Consider the following 15,123-nt stretch of genomic DNA (forward strand, 5'->3'; position numbering starts at 1 on the left):
CTTTAAAAAAAAAAAAAAAAAAGAATGCTGCACATAGCTTGTAAAAGAAAGCAGGGTGGGGCCTTGTTTTTTGATAAGTGCAATAGGAAAACTTATCTCATACAATTGAAAAAAAAAAAAAAACCAGAGAACTAGGGCTACTGATTCCTCCAAAATTCTTCGGTGGTTCCCTCCAAAAGGTAAACATAGAATTATCTTATCATCCAGTGAGTACAATGCTAGGATATATCCACAAGAATTACAAGCAGGGACCTATACAGATACTTAGGAAGCACTAGCCACAGCAGCATTATTCCTAAGATCCAAAAAGTGCAGACGACCCACTTTTCCAAAGACAGAAGAATGGTTAAACACACAAGGTTATCTGTAAAATGGATTATGTACAATGGAACATTATTCAGCCCTGAAAAGGAACAAAACAGTTATATATTCTATGCCATGGAAGAAACATTGAGGACATTACACTAAGTGAAACGAGCTATACACAGAAAAACAAATACTTCATGATTTCACTTATACAAGATATCTACAATAGGCAGATTCATAGAGAAAGAAAGTAAAATAGAGCTTACCAGAGGGAGGAGGGGGAATGGGAAGTTATTTTTTAATGAGTACAGAGTTTCTGTTGGGCATTATGATGATAAAGTTCTAGAAATGGACAGTGGCTAATGGTTGTACGATGTTCTGAATGTATTTAAATGTCACAGAATTGTATACCCCAGAAAGTTAAAATTAAACAAAATTTACCTTTATGCTATATACATTTTAACACATTAAAAAAAAAAAAAGCAAAAAAAAAAAAAGTCCAAAATCTTAGGCAGTGTCAGCGAGAGGAACGCATATAATTCTGTTAGCTCATGTTTTTTATTACGAATAACCCAGTAACATTTCTATCTTGACCAATTCTACAAAGCAATGGAAATTGTTCAACTTTAGTTCTAGCCTCAGACAGTGGGTACCACTGGCCTTGGATATACTAAAGAACACTTTCGCTCTTTCTCAGAATGACCTTACTATCCCTAGAATTATCAGCCTAACAGGGCAGATCACCAACTATGAAGCAACTGCAAGTCACAAGACATAGAAGACAGAGAAGATTAAGCAGCTCGACTGATGGCCTCCAAATGTCTATGAGTCCCAAATGGAGGCACGCTAATTCTGAGTCAAGGCTGGAAGTAGAGACAAAGAACAGGTAGAAGATTCCACACAGTTCAAGCCATCAGTTCTACCTACTTGATGAAGCAGTCTCGGCCATCCCGGTTCGCGGTCATCTCCCATCCATAGGGTGGCACCTGGTTCAAGCCCCAGGTGCCCGAGGGAGGTGGCCAGCCAGAAGACTTCGTCCTGTGGCTGGGAAAAGAAAAAAAAAGAGAGAGAGAGAGAGAGAGAGAAAGAAAAGCATCATTACACCTGACTCCTAAACATTTCTTCTTAGAAAAACACCAGAAGGAGCATGGGATTTGCTCCTCTCAACTGTGGGCTACATGCTCAGCTGATTAAATGAATAAATACAATGAATGATTTTACAGTAGGTACCACGCTCATTAGTTCTCCTTATACTATCTTCCTTCCTGAGGTAAGGACATATATTCCTTTACACATATTCCATTTTACAGATGAGGAAACAACAAATGGCTCAGAAAGATTAAGTAACATTGTTCAGGACACGTTATCCATTTTAAACAAAATTTTTGCATACATTTTGCAATGGCATCATTGCACTACACTTCCTGACCCCAGACATCAGGAAGTGTGGCAGATAGATATTGCATGCCATAACAACACATATATGTAAACATTGTTTTTATGGATATGAAGCAAATAATTGGAAGCTACAATTCCCTGGCCTCCCCTGACCCAAGCATAACATTTCCACTTATATTATCCACTTTCCTGTCAAAGTGAGCTATAGCCCAGAGACAAACTCTCCATTTAAGTTGCAGAGACAATCTACACATTTGCTTTTACACTTGCAATTCAAACCCTGAATCTCAATCATCAGCAAAAGGGAAGGGTAGGCTATGGAGAACTTTCTAGAAGCCGGCCCTCCCAAGAGCAAGAGGAGAGGTGAAGTAATTGCACGTGACAAGCCACTGGGACAGGCAGGGCGGCACAGTCACTATCTCCAACCAGATACTAAGCCCACGTTCTGGAGCGTGGCTGAGTCCTGGCCACTCCTCTCCACCAAGGACCTCCAGAACTTCCACCTTCTGCTCAACAACACTGAAAATTGCTTCAGAGCAAAATCACAAGAGGAAATACCAAGTGCCGTTTTTGGATCAGCCAACATCCTTCACTGTTTGGTCTACCCACACCACGTGAATTTCTGGATGGCCTTGGAGATCTTCCAGGCACTTGCAGATTGCAAACTGGGGTCCAAACGACGTGGCGGGGGTTGGGGAAGCAGGACTCACATTTAGGGGGCCTCGTGCTCAGCATCTGAGTAGAGCACCAGGGAGCCTCTGACAGGGCCCCAGGGACCACACGCACAAGGTGTACAACTCTGTGTGGGCAGCCGTCCAAAGCCAGCAGCACTCCCCCTCCTCCGCAGCAAGCATCCAAGGACAGGGTGTCACCGTTTCTGAAAGGAGGCACCTCTGAATCCCCCAGAATACAGGGCAACTCACCCCCACCTCACAGCCAATGCACACATCTGATCAGAACCCAACCCTTCCAGGCAGGTGAAACAAGCCCATTTCTAGTACAACTTCTAGACGGGAAGGATCTCACAACATTTAAACCACCTCTGCTGCTGTTTTTTAAACTTCCTTGCAGGTTTCCCACATCCTTCATGAAATGTGGTGAGCAAAGGTCACAAATCTAACGCAGGGCTGGCGGATTTAAAATCCCACCACGGGAGCCTTTCTTGCCCCTAGACTATTAAAATATAAGACAAGGGCAACAGTTTCTGTTCCTCTTCTTCGCACGAAAGTCAGCAGGGGCAGTTTCCTCTTAGGTTTTATAAGAATGGGCTGCTTCCCTACAGTTGGAGAACCCTTCAACTTGCCATCCTGTGGGAAAAAAAAAAAATGAACACCAATTTCTCCCAAGTAGTAGAGAATACATGTGGAGAGCTTCCTAAGACTGGACCAAGGACACAAGTCCTTAGGCAAGTGAACAGAGCATATCCTGCTATTAAAAAGTGTTCCAAAAGCAACAGTACGGTAAGAAGTAACACAAGGAATACTTGAGCAAGACTATTTTTGTAGAGAATGCAACTGTTTACACTAGATGACTAAATGAGGGCCTGCATCAGAACGTTAATCATTACCAGAGAAGGCTACCTTACTGAAAACAGACTCTCTCTTCTTTTCAGTATTTCTCTCTTTCATCGGCCACAGCCACCAATGTCTAAATCACTAAATGAAAGACACGGGCTTCCTAATGTAACTGCCATGTAAAATAAGGTATCAGTAGGCCTGAATTTTGTTATAAAGTACATTCTGTCCTGTACTGTATGTTCTGAAAGCAGAAAAAAGCACTTCATGATGATGTTTTACAGTAAAGACTTTTGTCATGAAACACCCAGTGAAGTGCAAATACTAGACACATTTACAAATGCTAATTTAATACTTCCCTTCCAGGACATTGTTTGATATAAAAAACTGAATAATTAAAATCAGTTATGTCTGTATGTCTGTTAATGTGTTGTCATATGTGAGTTGGAAAGGAATGAATGCAATTTAGCAAATTAAAATGCTCAAAGAACAAAAGAATAACACCCTAAATATCTAAACCTAAGAGTCTTAAGACTCAAGGACAAGGGTCATAACTGTGGAAGGATTTGGTTCCTGCTTCTATGAGTGGGATTGCTGGAGGTCCACCCAACAATATGTGGCCGTATAAGCTGATTGTTTGGTCTCCCTTTTTCTAGGCACCTCCGTTCCTGGCTCTATCCTCTGTGTCTTCACCAAACCCTCTAAATTGGCCCATCCCAGAACTACTGGGAGACACAGTCTTTAACACCAGGAATACAACAGTTCGCATCTTACAGAGTGTAGATGGGGCCAGTGCTTGTAAAAGTAGAGATCACTTAACTGATGTGTACCAGAGGCCTCTCTGATTCAGATATTCTACCTCTGCTGACAAGAGTTCTGTGCCCAACTCCTCATGTTTGGAAAAAATGCTGACTCTGGGTCCCAGTGTGAGATGCGCACCCTTTATATCCCACAATCTCTCAAAGAGTCCATTCAGAGTTCCTAGGCAGTCTTCCCGAGCACTGACACCTTTGGTATTTCTCCTCTTTGAAAGAGGACTTACTTTTCTTTCTTTCTTTCTTTCTTTTTTAAAGATTTATTTATTTATTTATTTACTTGACAGACAGAGATCACTAGTAGGCAGAGGCAGGCAGAGAGAGAGGGGGAAGCAGGCTCCCTGCTGAGCAGAGAGCCTGATGCGGGGCTCCATCCTAGGACCCTGAGATCATGACCTGAGCCGAAGGCAGAGGCTTTAACCCACTGAGCCACCCAGGCGCCCCAGGTCTTACTTTTCTCGTCCAAGTTCCTATTAGTCTCTGAGTTGCTCTGACCACTTCCATGGAGAACAAAGACTATTCCCTAAGTAGGAACCTGCAAAGCTGCTCAGGAGCCAGCAGGACTGAGGATGGTAAGCAGGCTGGCGCCACTGAGATCATTTCTAGAATGTTCTCCAGCCTAGAGTTGCCAGATTTGCCAAATGTAAATATAGGACATCAAGTTCAATGTGAATTTCATATAAACAACATTTTTTTTTTTTTTTGCATCAGAAGATATCACATAATATTCGGGCATTACATGTACTAAAAAATGCATTCATCATTTATATGAATTTCAAATTTGACAAGACATCCTGTGTTTTATTTGCAAACTCAACATTAGCACCTTAAATAATTGAATACTCAGATTCTCTTCCACAATCAAAAAAGGCAGCTTTCCTACAGAACTAAAATATCATAGCCCAGAATTCTTAAGACTTACCCTCACCTAATCGTGGGACCAAATACTACTCTCACAGAGTTTATGATGTGATAAGGAGCACCCTCAGCTCCCGGACTAGCTTCAAACCAAAGTATACCCTCCAAACATGTCTGTGGGAATAACAGGGGGATTACAAGCAGTCATGAGCTAGGCGTTGATCTATTTCTCAGATTTAGCTGCAAGAATCACCTCACATTGTTCGATAACTATAAAGATAACTAGACCCTAGAAATTATGATTTAGCAGGTCTGGCTTAGAACTAGGAATCTATGAGTGAGAGAATGAGGGTGTGTGTGCTGAAACCAGCAATTCACATAATTCTCTTTTGAACAGGATTGCTAGATTTACCAGTCCAAATGAAACAAAAGAAAACAAGAATGCCCATGTCAACTGAATTTCCAATACACGGTGAATAATTTTTAGTGTAAGGATGACCCATACAATATTGGGAAATACTGATTTAAAAAAACCATCCCGATTCAACCGGACATCCTATATTTTATACAGGGGCTATGGGGTTTGGAGAACACTAGTCCATGGTCATGTGGCAACCCAACAGCATTAGAATCTACTGGGTTGTTGGCATGACGTGAAATCTGCATTTTATCAAGATCCCCAAGTGATTTCCAAATGCATTCAAGTTTTCTAACCACAGCCCAAATGGGTGATTCCCAACGTGAAGCCTTGCAGCAGGTTGGAATCCCGTGATGAAACTTGTTAAGTCCAACTGCCCAGGATAGAGGCCAAGCCACTGGAGTCCTATTCCCGGAGGGTGAAGCCTAGGCATTGGTATTTCACCCCAAGATGGCCACTCACTGGTCAAAGTCATTTTATATTTGTTTTTGAGCTGATTGAATCACAGCAGTATGGTGTGGCAGCTCAAGAGCCTGTTCTCTAAGTGTGGCCCCGGGGACAGCAGGGGCGCCACCAAGGCGGACGTATTACCCCAGACCTACCAAAACACAAAACACTCAGTGACAGGGCTGACCAAGCAATTTCTGTTTAAAAGGCCTGCAGGCAAGGCTGGGGCCCACTCAGCTTCGCTAACCACTGAGAATCAGACTCCCTTTAATCCAGGCGCTGCCGATTCTTTTCCACAATCTTCAACAAGTTCCTCAACCTCTAACCCCCTTGGTCCCAGCGACTCCTCTATAAACGCTGCTAAGAGGACCAGGGCCTCGGAACAATATTAAATTAGTTCTGGAGGTCATTTCATACCATCTGTGCTAAAAAGTCTCTGCTAAATAAATCTCAGCTGAACGCGGGAGACAATAAAGCATCTGGGGGTAAGGCAGGAATAGGTGGCTCTACTCGTTCTCAAAGTGTTAGAAGTGTTAGAAGGGTGAATGTCTCGGGCCTCTATTCCTTTCCCGACGGGCAAGGGCAGGGTGATAAGGGGCTGAATCAAGCCAGGTTATACCTTCTTCCCAGGTCACAAGTTGAGTTCAGCTATTCCGAAGGCAGAGGAAAAGATCAGAAAATTGGGCCCGGGAACCAGTAACCCCAGCTGTGTGTGTGATCCCCGGTAGAGAGGCCAATTTCCACGGTTCCCAGGCCCCACCTTGAGACTGCCTGCGACCGCAGGCTCCGTCACTGCAGCCCGAAATCACGGTCGTGCGAACCACTTTCAAACACTTAGCTCAGCCTTCAAAATAGCGACCTACATTGCCAGGGCTATTTCAGTCATTCCAGAAATTCCCGGCCGCTGGGCTGAACTGCTTTGCAATGCTGTGCTTTCTCACATCTATTGTTTGCAACAGATCGAAGAGGGCCTGGACAGAAAAGATCTTCAGACACTAGATGAAGCGAGAGCAGCCAGGAAGTGGAGGGGTAGAGCTGCGGCACTAGCGGTACTGGGACCCAAGGTGGAAGCCACGCCCTGTTTCCACCCGTGGGCCCGCCTCTAAGTCCGGGACCCAATCCGGAGGCCAATCTACCCGGGAGAAGGCGGGCTCTTAGAAACCAGGGGCAGGCCAGTACAGTGACCTTGGGGGCTAAAAACACAACTCAGGAGGAGAGAAGGGGATTATCCCCAGGTGAAGGACCGTGAGTGCGGTCTGGTTCCACAATCCTGAACAAACACATTCAAATGCTGTCCCAAACGAGCTTTGTGACCCCAAATTCTAAACACGCCCTATTTAATTTTCATCACCTGTAAGAATGACTTAGTCTGTCTCAGTGGTTCTCACCTGCGGGGTGGAGGGTGGGGGTTGCTACCAGGAAGATACTGGTTTTGGAGACCAGTGAGGTGGTCCCAAAGGGGGAGAGGGGAGACACTTGAGGCACTTAGTGCGTACAAGGCATGGATGCTGCCACACATCTCCGGGGACACAAGTTACCCCCAACACAGAGACAGAATGACATCAGGGCCCCTGCTCAGCACCTAAAGCTGTCCCGAGAAAGAAACAGAAGGAAGAATACATGGTTCTGACCACTTTCCTTGATGGAGACTTGGGGTTCAAAACATTTTGGTTGAAAACAAATACACAAGACACCCCGCAATTTCTCAAAGTTTCCACTGAAACCTGAATTCGGATAAGCAGAATCGATCTTTCCATCACAATGCAAAAGTTCGAAACCCAGGTTTGCCACTGAAACCTTCAAACTTTACTCAAATGATTTGGGTAAATCATTTGGCCTCTCGGGGGTTTAGTCCTATGGGTAAAAATAAAAACACCAACATCTGCTCTCAGGGATGTTCTTCAGATAAATAATACGTGCCAAGAACCAAGGTCCAGTGTTTGACTCACTGAGAACAGTCTCATCAAATGCTCTTGTGTTAGAAGTGGTTATCATCGTAATGAAGGTAATTTTAGTATTTGACCTCATAGATTAAACACCACTTCTACATACAGAATTTCTTTTGGTCAAAGTCAGCTTCATCATGGAACAAAATGCTAAAGCATTCATTGTTTTGTTTTAAATATGCAGAAATGGAACTCAGAGAGAAAGTATAATTTACCCCTTAGCTAATGGAGGTACCATATTGGCCTCACTGGAGGGAAACAAGGGCAGCCATGGACTTGGACTAGAGACCACATGTTGTGGCAGGCACTGTGTGTTTCACGGATTGTACCAGGGATGGAAATGGTGGGGAAGAAGTTAAAGCCTCTGAAAAATCTCCCCATGCACACATCCTACTGCTGCGACACAGCTAGTTAGGAGAATGTCCAAAACAAATCCACGGCCTCCGACTCTAAATTCCTCTTACTTACACAGCATCATGATGAAGTGTGACTTCAACATATAGGTTTATTTAGATACCTGATAATATTTTGGACGACTAACCAGAATTAACGTGCATCATTTGAGAACTGGTACTGAGAAAGGAGCTCTTATATGCATTTCAGATATGGTAAAACCTAAGCCACATCTCTTCAGTTGCTCATCTCGGACATACAATGCACTTAAAAATCCAACCAAATCCAATTCTTCCCCAGAATTTGACCATCCTTATCTCTTTGGACTCACAGAGATTATTTTCAGAATACCCCAAGGTTATATAGTGTTACAGATGATGCTACAAAATGTAAAACATGTTCTCATTTGCATTGCTCTAAGTGGTGACAGGATTACAGTATCCAAAATTCTGCAAGAATGCCTAAGGTCACACAATATACAAGTGGGTGATATATAAAGTATCTGGTAGGTTGAATGGCCTTTTGGTTTAAGGTAAAGGAATTAGAGAGGGATTGAGACAAATAAATAAAGAATGCTTTCAAGGGCACCTGGGTGGCTCAGTGGTTGAAGCATCTTGATTTCGGCTCAGGGTCCTGGGATCAGTTCCCAGGTTATGCTCCTCACTCAGTGAGTTTTCTTGAGATTCTTTCTCTCCCTCTTCTTTGTCTGTCAACCCCGCTAGTGTGCTCTCTCTCAATCTCTCTATAAAATAAATCAATAAATCTTAAACAAAACAAAACATAAAGGAATGTTCTGGATGAATTGAAAAAGCTCCATGATTAGTGGCAGTCTTGTTTCTATGTTGACCACCTTGCTGAGCCTCAACTGGATGAGAAGGGTTCCATTGCTACAAAGTTTCGGGTCTCCAGGGATCAGGGAGGAATTGACTGGCTAAGTCTTTTGGCTCCAGTAAAATCATGCTATTGACACAAAGACACATCTTAAATCAGCTGCATTATGTTGTCTCAGAATATAACTCTCTGCCTTCAATTCAGCTGTAGTCACAGTATGTCAATCTCACTCACGAAGCAACAGCTTTCTAGCCAACTACCCTTTATTAGACACATCAAGGTCAAGTGCATGTGCAGAAAGCTTGATTGGAGAGAAGAATAATATCAAAGCCATAGACAGAAGTAAAAACCACCCAACCAATTATTTGTAAGATTTCACTTCTCTTTTAACAGGAAATACAAAAAAGTACAGTAAAAAGGGAATCACAGTTAGTTAAAAAACTCATTTGAATATTACTGACATACTGCACAAATGCAAACGGTATATACATTCCAAAGTCATTAGACTCAAACAAAAATGTATGATTAATCAAGAGTTTAAAAAGACATCTGGGGGCACCTGGGTGGCTCAGTGGGTTAAGCCTCTGCCTTCGGCTCAGGTCATGGTCCCAGGGTCCTGGGATCGAGCCCCACATCAGGCTCTCTGCTCAGTGGGGAGCCTGCTCCCCCCCCTTCTCTGCCTGCCTCTCTGCCTACTTGTGATCTCTCTCTCTCTCTTTCTCTCTCTCTCTGTTAAATAAATAAATAAAGTCTTTAAAATAAAAAGATATCTGGGTATAATTTTAATAACCAAATTGAAAGATTTTTCTGGCTGTCATTTGCTTCCCATACCAAGAGTCCTGAAACGTACACAGTGCCGGCCATTCGTGACAAATGAAGTTTTGCCTTAAACTGAACTTTTGTTTTTTGCAAAGTGCATTTGTACGTATTAGCTGGCTGAACTCTCTAATTCTGTGAATGGAGAAGGACAATTATGATTAGCCCTGTAGTATACAAAATAAAATAAGAGACTAGACACGGTAGCCAAGGATTCCCAGAAAGGCAATACAGAGCTCTACATCCGAACATTCACCCAACCAAGGGTGCATCCACCTTAGCTGGAAAGCTGTTGAACTACTCCAGGGTTCAGAGTCCTGTCTCCCAGGTAACCACATGATGTCAACTTGGTATGCTAAGCTGGGCACACACCTGTGACAAGGGTCTTCTTCACCCTTATACTCTATTATTCACAATAGTATCTAGCACATAAGTGATAGTCAGTGTGAATTGAATTAATAGAGGAAACCAAGGTACAAGATGCTAGTCACTCAGAATCATGGGCATTAAAACTGTGGCTTCCTGCCTTTGGACATTTAACAGTCTGTGAGAGGAAGAGGGCGAGATAATGAGATTAATAAATGCTATTCGGCAGGAACCACTCCAGGAACTTTCACAGGTTATTTCTTTTTAAATCTCATGATAGGTGAGAAGGGGAGCCTGGTTGCCACCGTGGTGGCTAATCCAACAATGGATACCATTCAGCCAAAAACCCAAATGGTACCTGAAGACTGACTGCTGTAAGATTTACAATTCAATGAGCAAAACTGGTTACAAGAGGAGTGACCACAGCATGACTGACTATGTAAAAGGAAAAGGCTATGTACGCAGGCATAACAAAGCCGTATGAGGGAGGGATCCAAAGTCACTGTCCATCAGTTGTGGGATCGAGGTGGGGTTTTTTTTTTTTTGGGGGGGTGGTTTTCAGTGTGATTTTTGTCTTTCCTTATATCCTATGAGAAAAATGTATTACTTTTGTAAATAAATTTTTATTTTAAACAGAAGAAACGGATAGGATTCCGTATGGATTTCTGGTGGATTCACTGGAGAAACTGTCCAAAGGCTGTACTGAAAATCTGAAAACAAGGTGTCAAAGAGGCTGTAAGGAAATACGCATTATAATGTACTGTTCAGAGTTCATTTCAACAGTCCCCTATGGAGAACAATCTAGCAGTTTCTATCCAAATGGCAAATGTGGATACCCTCTGAGACCCAACTGGTATGAGATGGATTAAATAAACGACGACACAAACACGCAGTAAGATAGCAGGCACCTATAAAAAAGGACTGCAGATCTGCTTTGTTTACAGATTTATGAAGACCCTAAAGTGGAAAAAAAAAAAACCCACACATGATAAAGCAATGTGGACAGCCATCTACCATTTCATGACTATCAGGAAGTAAAAAACTCCACAAAAGACAAACCCATAGAATCTAGATTTAGACAGAGCAACGACATTGAACATTGGATCGAAAACTTAGCCGGTTCCTTTTCCTTCCCGAAACATCAGCATTATCTTCTGAAAGCTAAGGCTAATACGAACCAGCTTGCCAGGACTATTGTGAGGAATGCAATGATTAATTGTAAAAATGAAATACTATCGGTATAGCTTGTACATAGTAATGCAAAAACTAGTATTGATCGAGTGAGTACACAGTCAGTAGATGCCACAGGCTGTCCAAGGGGTGGCAATGCATCAGTGAACAAAAGAGATGCTGAAAATAAGACTCATGAACACAGGAAATAAACACCCCCATCATCAGAACCAACCCCCCCCCCCCTTTTTTTTTTGGTAACCTAGCATCACACTCACTTTACACATGCTTCTAATGCGATGGCCTCTGGCTAAAACACACTTCTTCCTCCATTCCAAACCCTCCTACCTCTACATAATTGTAAAACTTGACCCATGCTCCAAAACTCATTGCAAATGCGACAACGTGCTTAAAGGAGTCCCTGAACAGCCCTACTCTAAAATGATTACCTCACTTGCCCACAATGTTTGGAAATGACGGATTGCACTATGGAGGTAGCATCTACGTTATGTAATTAACAATAACTCTGTGAGGACGTGTCTTCCTAGATTATAAGATCCTGAGAGTTCATACAATTTAAAAAAATCAAATATTTGCATGTTCATATACTTAGGGCAGCTTGAAATCGGCTCATTTGCCTTGCTGCCTTGAATGGGAATTATCTCTTGTTTATCTGTTATACTGCAGAGCCAGTTCTGACTTTCAGAAGGTCGGGGGGTGAATCTCCTTCATCTTTCTATCCCTGGAATTCACACAGAACTTGGCAATGATAGCTGCGTGATACGTACTGTGTGTTCAATGAGCTGATACAGAAACTGTCTTGCTATGGTTGGTTTAGTAAGGGCCTCGAAATTGTACAGTAATGGGAATTTTAGCTATTGCTTTTGGAGGGGAGATCTAAACACATGAAAACAGGAACCTAACTTCTTCAAATTGCCTTCTATTGTCGAATGGCCAGGTAGATGTATCTGTGCTTGATGAGAACGTACAGACAGGGGATTCATGGAACTCCTAGGCCAACAGCGCTCACCTCTCTGATCAGCAATAGGCACCAAGCCCGGGATCCAAATCCACGACCTCTCCTTACATAAGTATTCAGTGCATAAACTGGCACATGGAAACCATTTTATAACAGGATTTCTTGAAATAAATGAATGAATGAATAGCAGTCAACTCTGTAGCATCCTCCAAAATGAGCACAGTGATGGTGCCTGCTTGGGTCCAGGATTACAAGCAATGGACGCTACAGCCAGGAAGAGAACGCCATATAATCAACAGTATCCTCCTACCTTGGGATTCTGGAAAGACTCATGTTTTCTTATAAAGATAACATTGCAACTCAGAGGACCCAAAGGGATTAAATATAAACTTAATGATGTTAAATTATCAAGCCTTGATGAGTTTCATTGATATAAGCTTGTTTCTTGATCTTTATCAGATCAAGGATCCCGAGGTAGGAAATGGCTCTTCATTGGTGGTGAGCTCATAGCCACAACAATGACTATATCCCTGACTGACCATTCTGAGAAAGTTCGATCACACAGAAAAGTTGGAAGAGTACACCAACCATCCATTTGGCAATCTTCTAGAGCAGTAGTTCTCAACGAGAGATGATTTTGCCCCCCAGTGGACATTTGACAACATCTAGAGACATTTTTGTCACAACAACTGGGGGTGGTAGAATGCTACTGGCATCTAGTGGGTAGAGACCGTGGATGCTGTTAGAGTGCCCAGGACAGGCCCACAGCAAGGAACAACTGGATCCCAAATGACAGTAGTATGGAGGCTGAGAGACACTGACCAAGGTTTACCAATGATTTCTAGTTGGCAACGTTTTCCAATTTCTTCTCTCTCTCTCTTTCCGAATTTGAAGTATCTATTTCAGTCATCTGATACGTACTAATAGCTGTTATGTTCTAAGGGACATGAGGACACTTTCCCCGAAAATTGTACAGAATCTATCACTTAAGAAAAAAAAATACTCCTATATAATCACAATACCATATCAGAGTAAAATTTAATATTTATACAATATTGCATAGAATCCATATCTAAATTTCCCCCAAGGATACAACTACTTTTAAGGGGTTTTTTGGGTGTGATTCAGTATCCAAACAAGCTCTATGTGCCTTGCATTTAGTCATGCTGTCTCTTTATTAAACACTCATTTAAGGAGGCAAAGTAATCATAAAAATGAGGCAAGGAAGTATGGTGCCACCTCAACCCCGCCCCCAAGACACAATGATGACCAATATTTGTAAATGACACGGCAGACTCTATAAATGGGACTCCTAGGGTTCGCAAAGTGCCTAGCAATTCTAGTTGCCCAGGGCTAACACACAAGTTGTTAGAAGCTATCTCGCAACACCCTGATACTAGTGGGAGTTTGGGACAAGGTCGAAAGGGCCCCAAAGAATCCTAAAATTTCTCAAAAGCAGAATTCAAGATGACAACATAATGTATCAACTTGTGAACAAACAGCAGGCAAGACCACACGTTTCCAATGATTTATAATGAGGAAACCGAACAAGTACCAGAGGCCCCGATATTTTGCAAGGCAAGAAAGGCATATAGAAAAGAGAGGCAACAGCAGCCAGAAGAGCGGTCTGAAATCAGACAACTTTCTGCCTCAACAAGAAGGCCCTCACAGACGTCTTCATGCGCAACGAGCCCAGTGCACGGGAAGACCAGGCTGCTTCCATTTTCTGAGGACTGCGGGCACTTCGCCATCCCTCTTGTCCCTCCTCTTCCATTCAAGGATCTGAGATGAAAAAATAATCTTTCCGAAGGACAATGAAGAGTTTGGTTTACCTGATGACTTGGGGAGAGACTTGTCGATATGGATTACCAGAAAATTCAGAGTGGAAACATGCGGCCTAAGATGAGCTAAACCTCTACACATAGAGGGAATTCCAGACAGTCAATGACCATCCATTGTATCCGCTCTTTTGTGCAAGGTTCTGGTCCCCTGTGTGTAAAATATAGCAACCCTTTAATACGCAGTTCCTACTCTCTGGGTTATAAGGTAGAGTCTAAATAACTGTTTTCTGTTTCCGGCAGCTAGTGCCCTTATGACACTAAATTGATTCCCTCAATCATTTAAAACATTTCATTGCGGAATTTCAAGGCACTTGTTGTATGGGACTCTGGCGCTGTGATAAGCAGATAGGATGCCTGCCCTCTTGGAACTGATAACACTGCCAACCTAGACAAGCAGGAGAACATCTCACCCAACTTCCTCAGGGTACAAGCTCTGGATTGCTCCATGCCCACTAAACATTCAGTGAAACTTGGCAGGAAGGAGTGCCAGGCTAGGGAATTCAATCATCAGGGGACAAGCAACTCTTCCTTATGCCCCTCGATCGGCCCACAGGACAACTATTTCACCCATACTGAAAATTAAATAAAATTTTCCTCCTTCGTCTAAGGTTAGTCCTCTTCTCTCGCTTGTAATATGGAAGCTGAAAATGCTCTGAGGACCCACCAAATGCACTGTCATAGAACTTGACAGTGATGATAAAATAAATAAAACCCAACATCGACAAAATCTACCAAATGGCCTAAGGTAATTTTCCAAGGTGTTGTTAAAAACGCTTCTGCAAAGATTCATCATTTTGAGAGGCCGATTCATGTTCACATTTGACTTTTTAATAGATGACTCATAAGCTAATATCGCTACTCACCAAGCTTAGCCAAATCCAATTGGCTTCCCATTAAATGTCCTCATGAACTGTATATGAAAACTTCAAACATTTCCCAAGTTAGTTAGTGAAAGTTATATTTTCATTGTTGGTTGAGGATACCCTGTATCTTCATGTTTACAGATAATCATATAAAGTATTTGC

General features: G+C 42.6%; 1 protein-coding gene across 5 annotated transcripts in view; it reads right to left on the reverse strand.

The window, feature by feature from the left end:
• FRMPD4 (FERM and PDZ domain containing 4) overlaps positions 1-15,123 on the reverse strand; it is an 843,416-nt gene that overhangs the window by 195,915 nt on the left and 632,378 nt on the right. For all 5 annotated transcript variants that reach the window (XM_059384955.1, XM_059384957.1, XM_059384956.1 and 2 more), the window contains one exon: positions 1,234-1,350. In XM_059384955.1, the coding sequence (XP_059240938.1) occupies positions 1,234-1,350 (117 nt within the window). The remainder of the gene's footprint in view (positions 1-1,233; positions 1,351-15,123) is intronic.

This window comes from Mustela nigripes, chromosome X, assembly GCF_022355385.1.
Source record: "Mustela nigripes isolate SB6536 chromosome X, MUSNIG.SB6536, whole genome shotgun sequence".
Classification (NCBI taxonomy): domain Eukaryota; kingdom Metazoa; phylum Chordata; class Mammalia; order Carnivora; family Mustelidae; genus Mustela; species Mustela nigripes.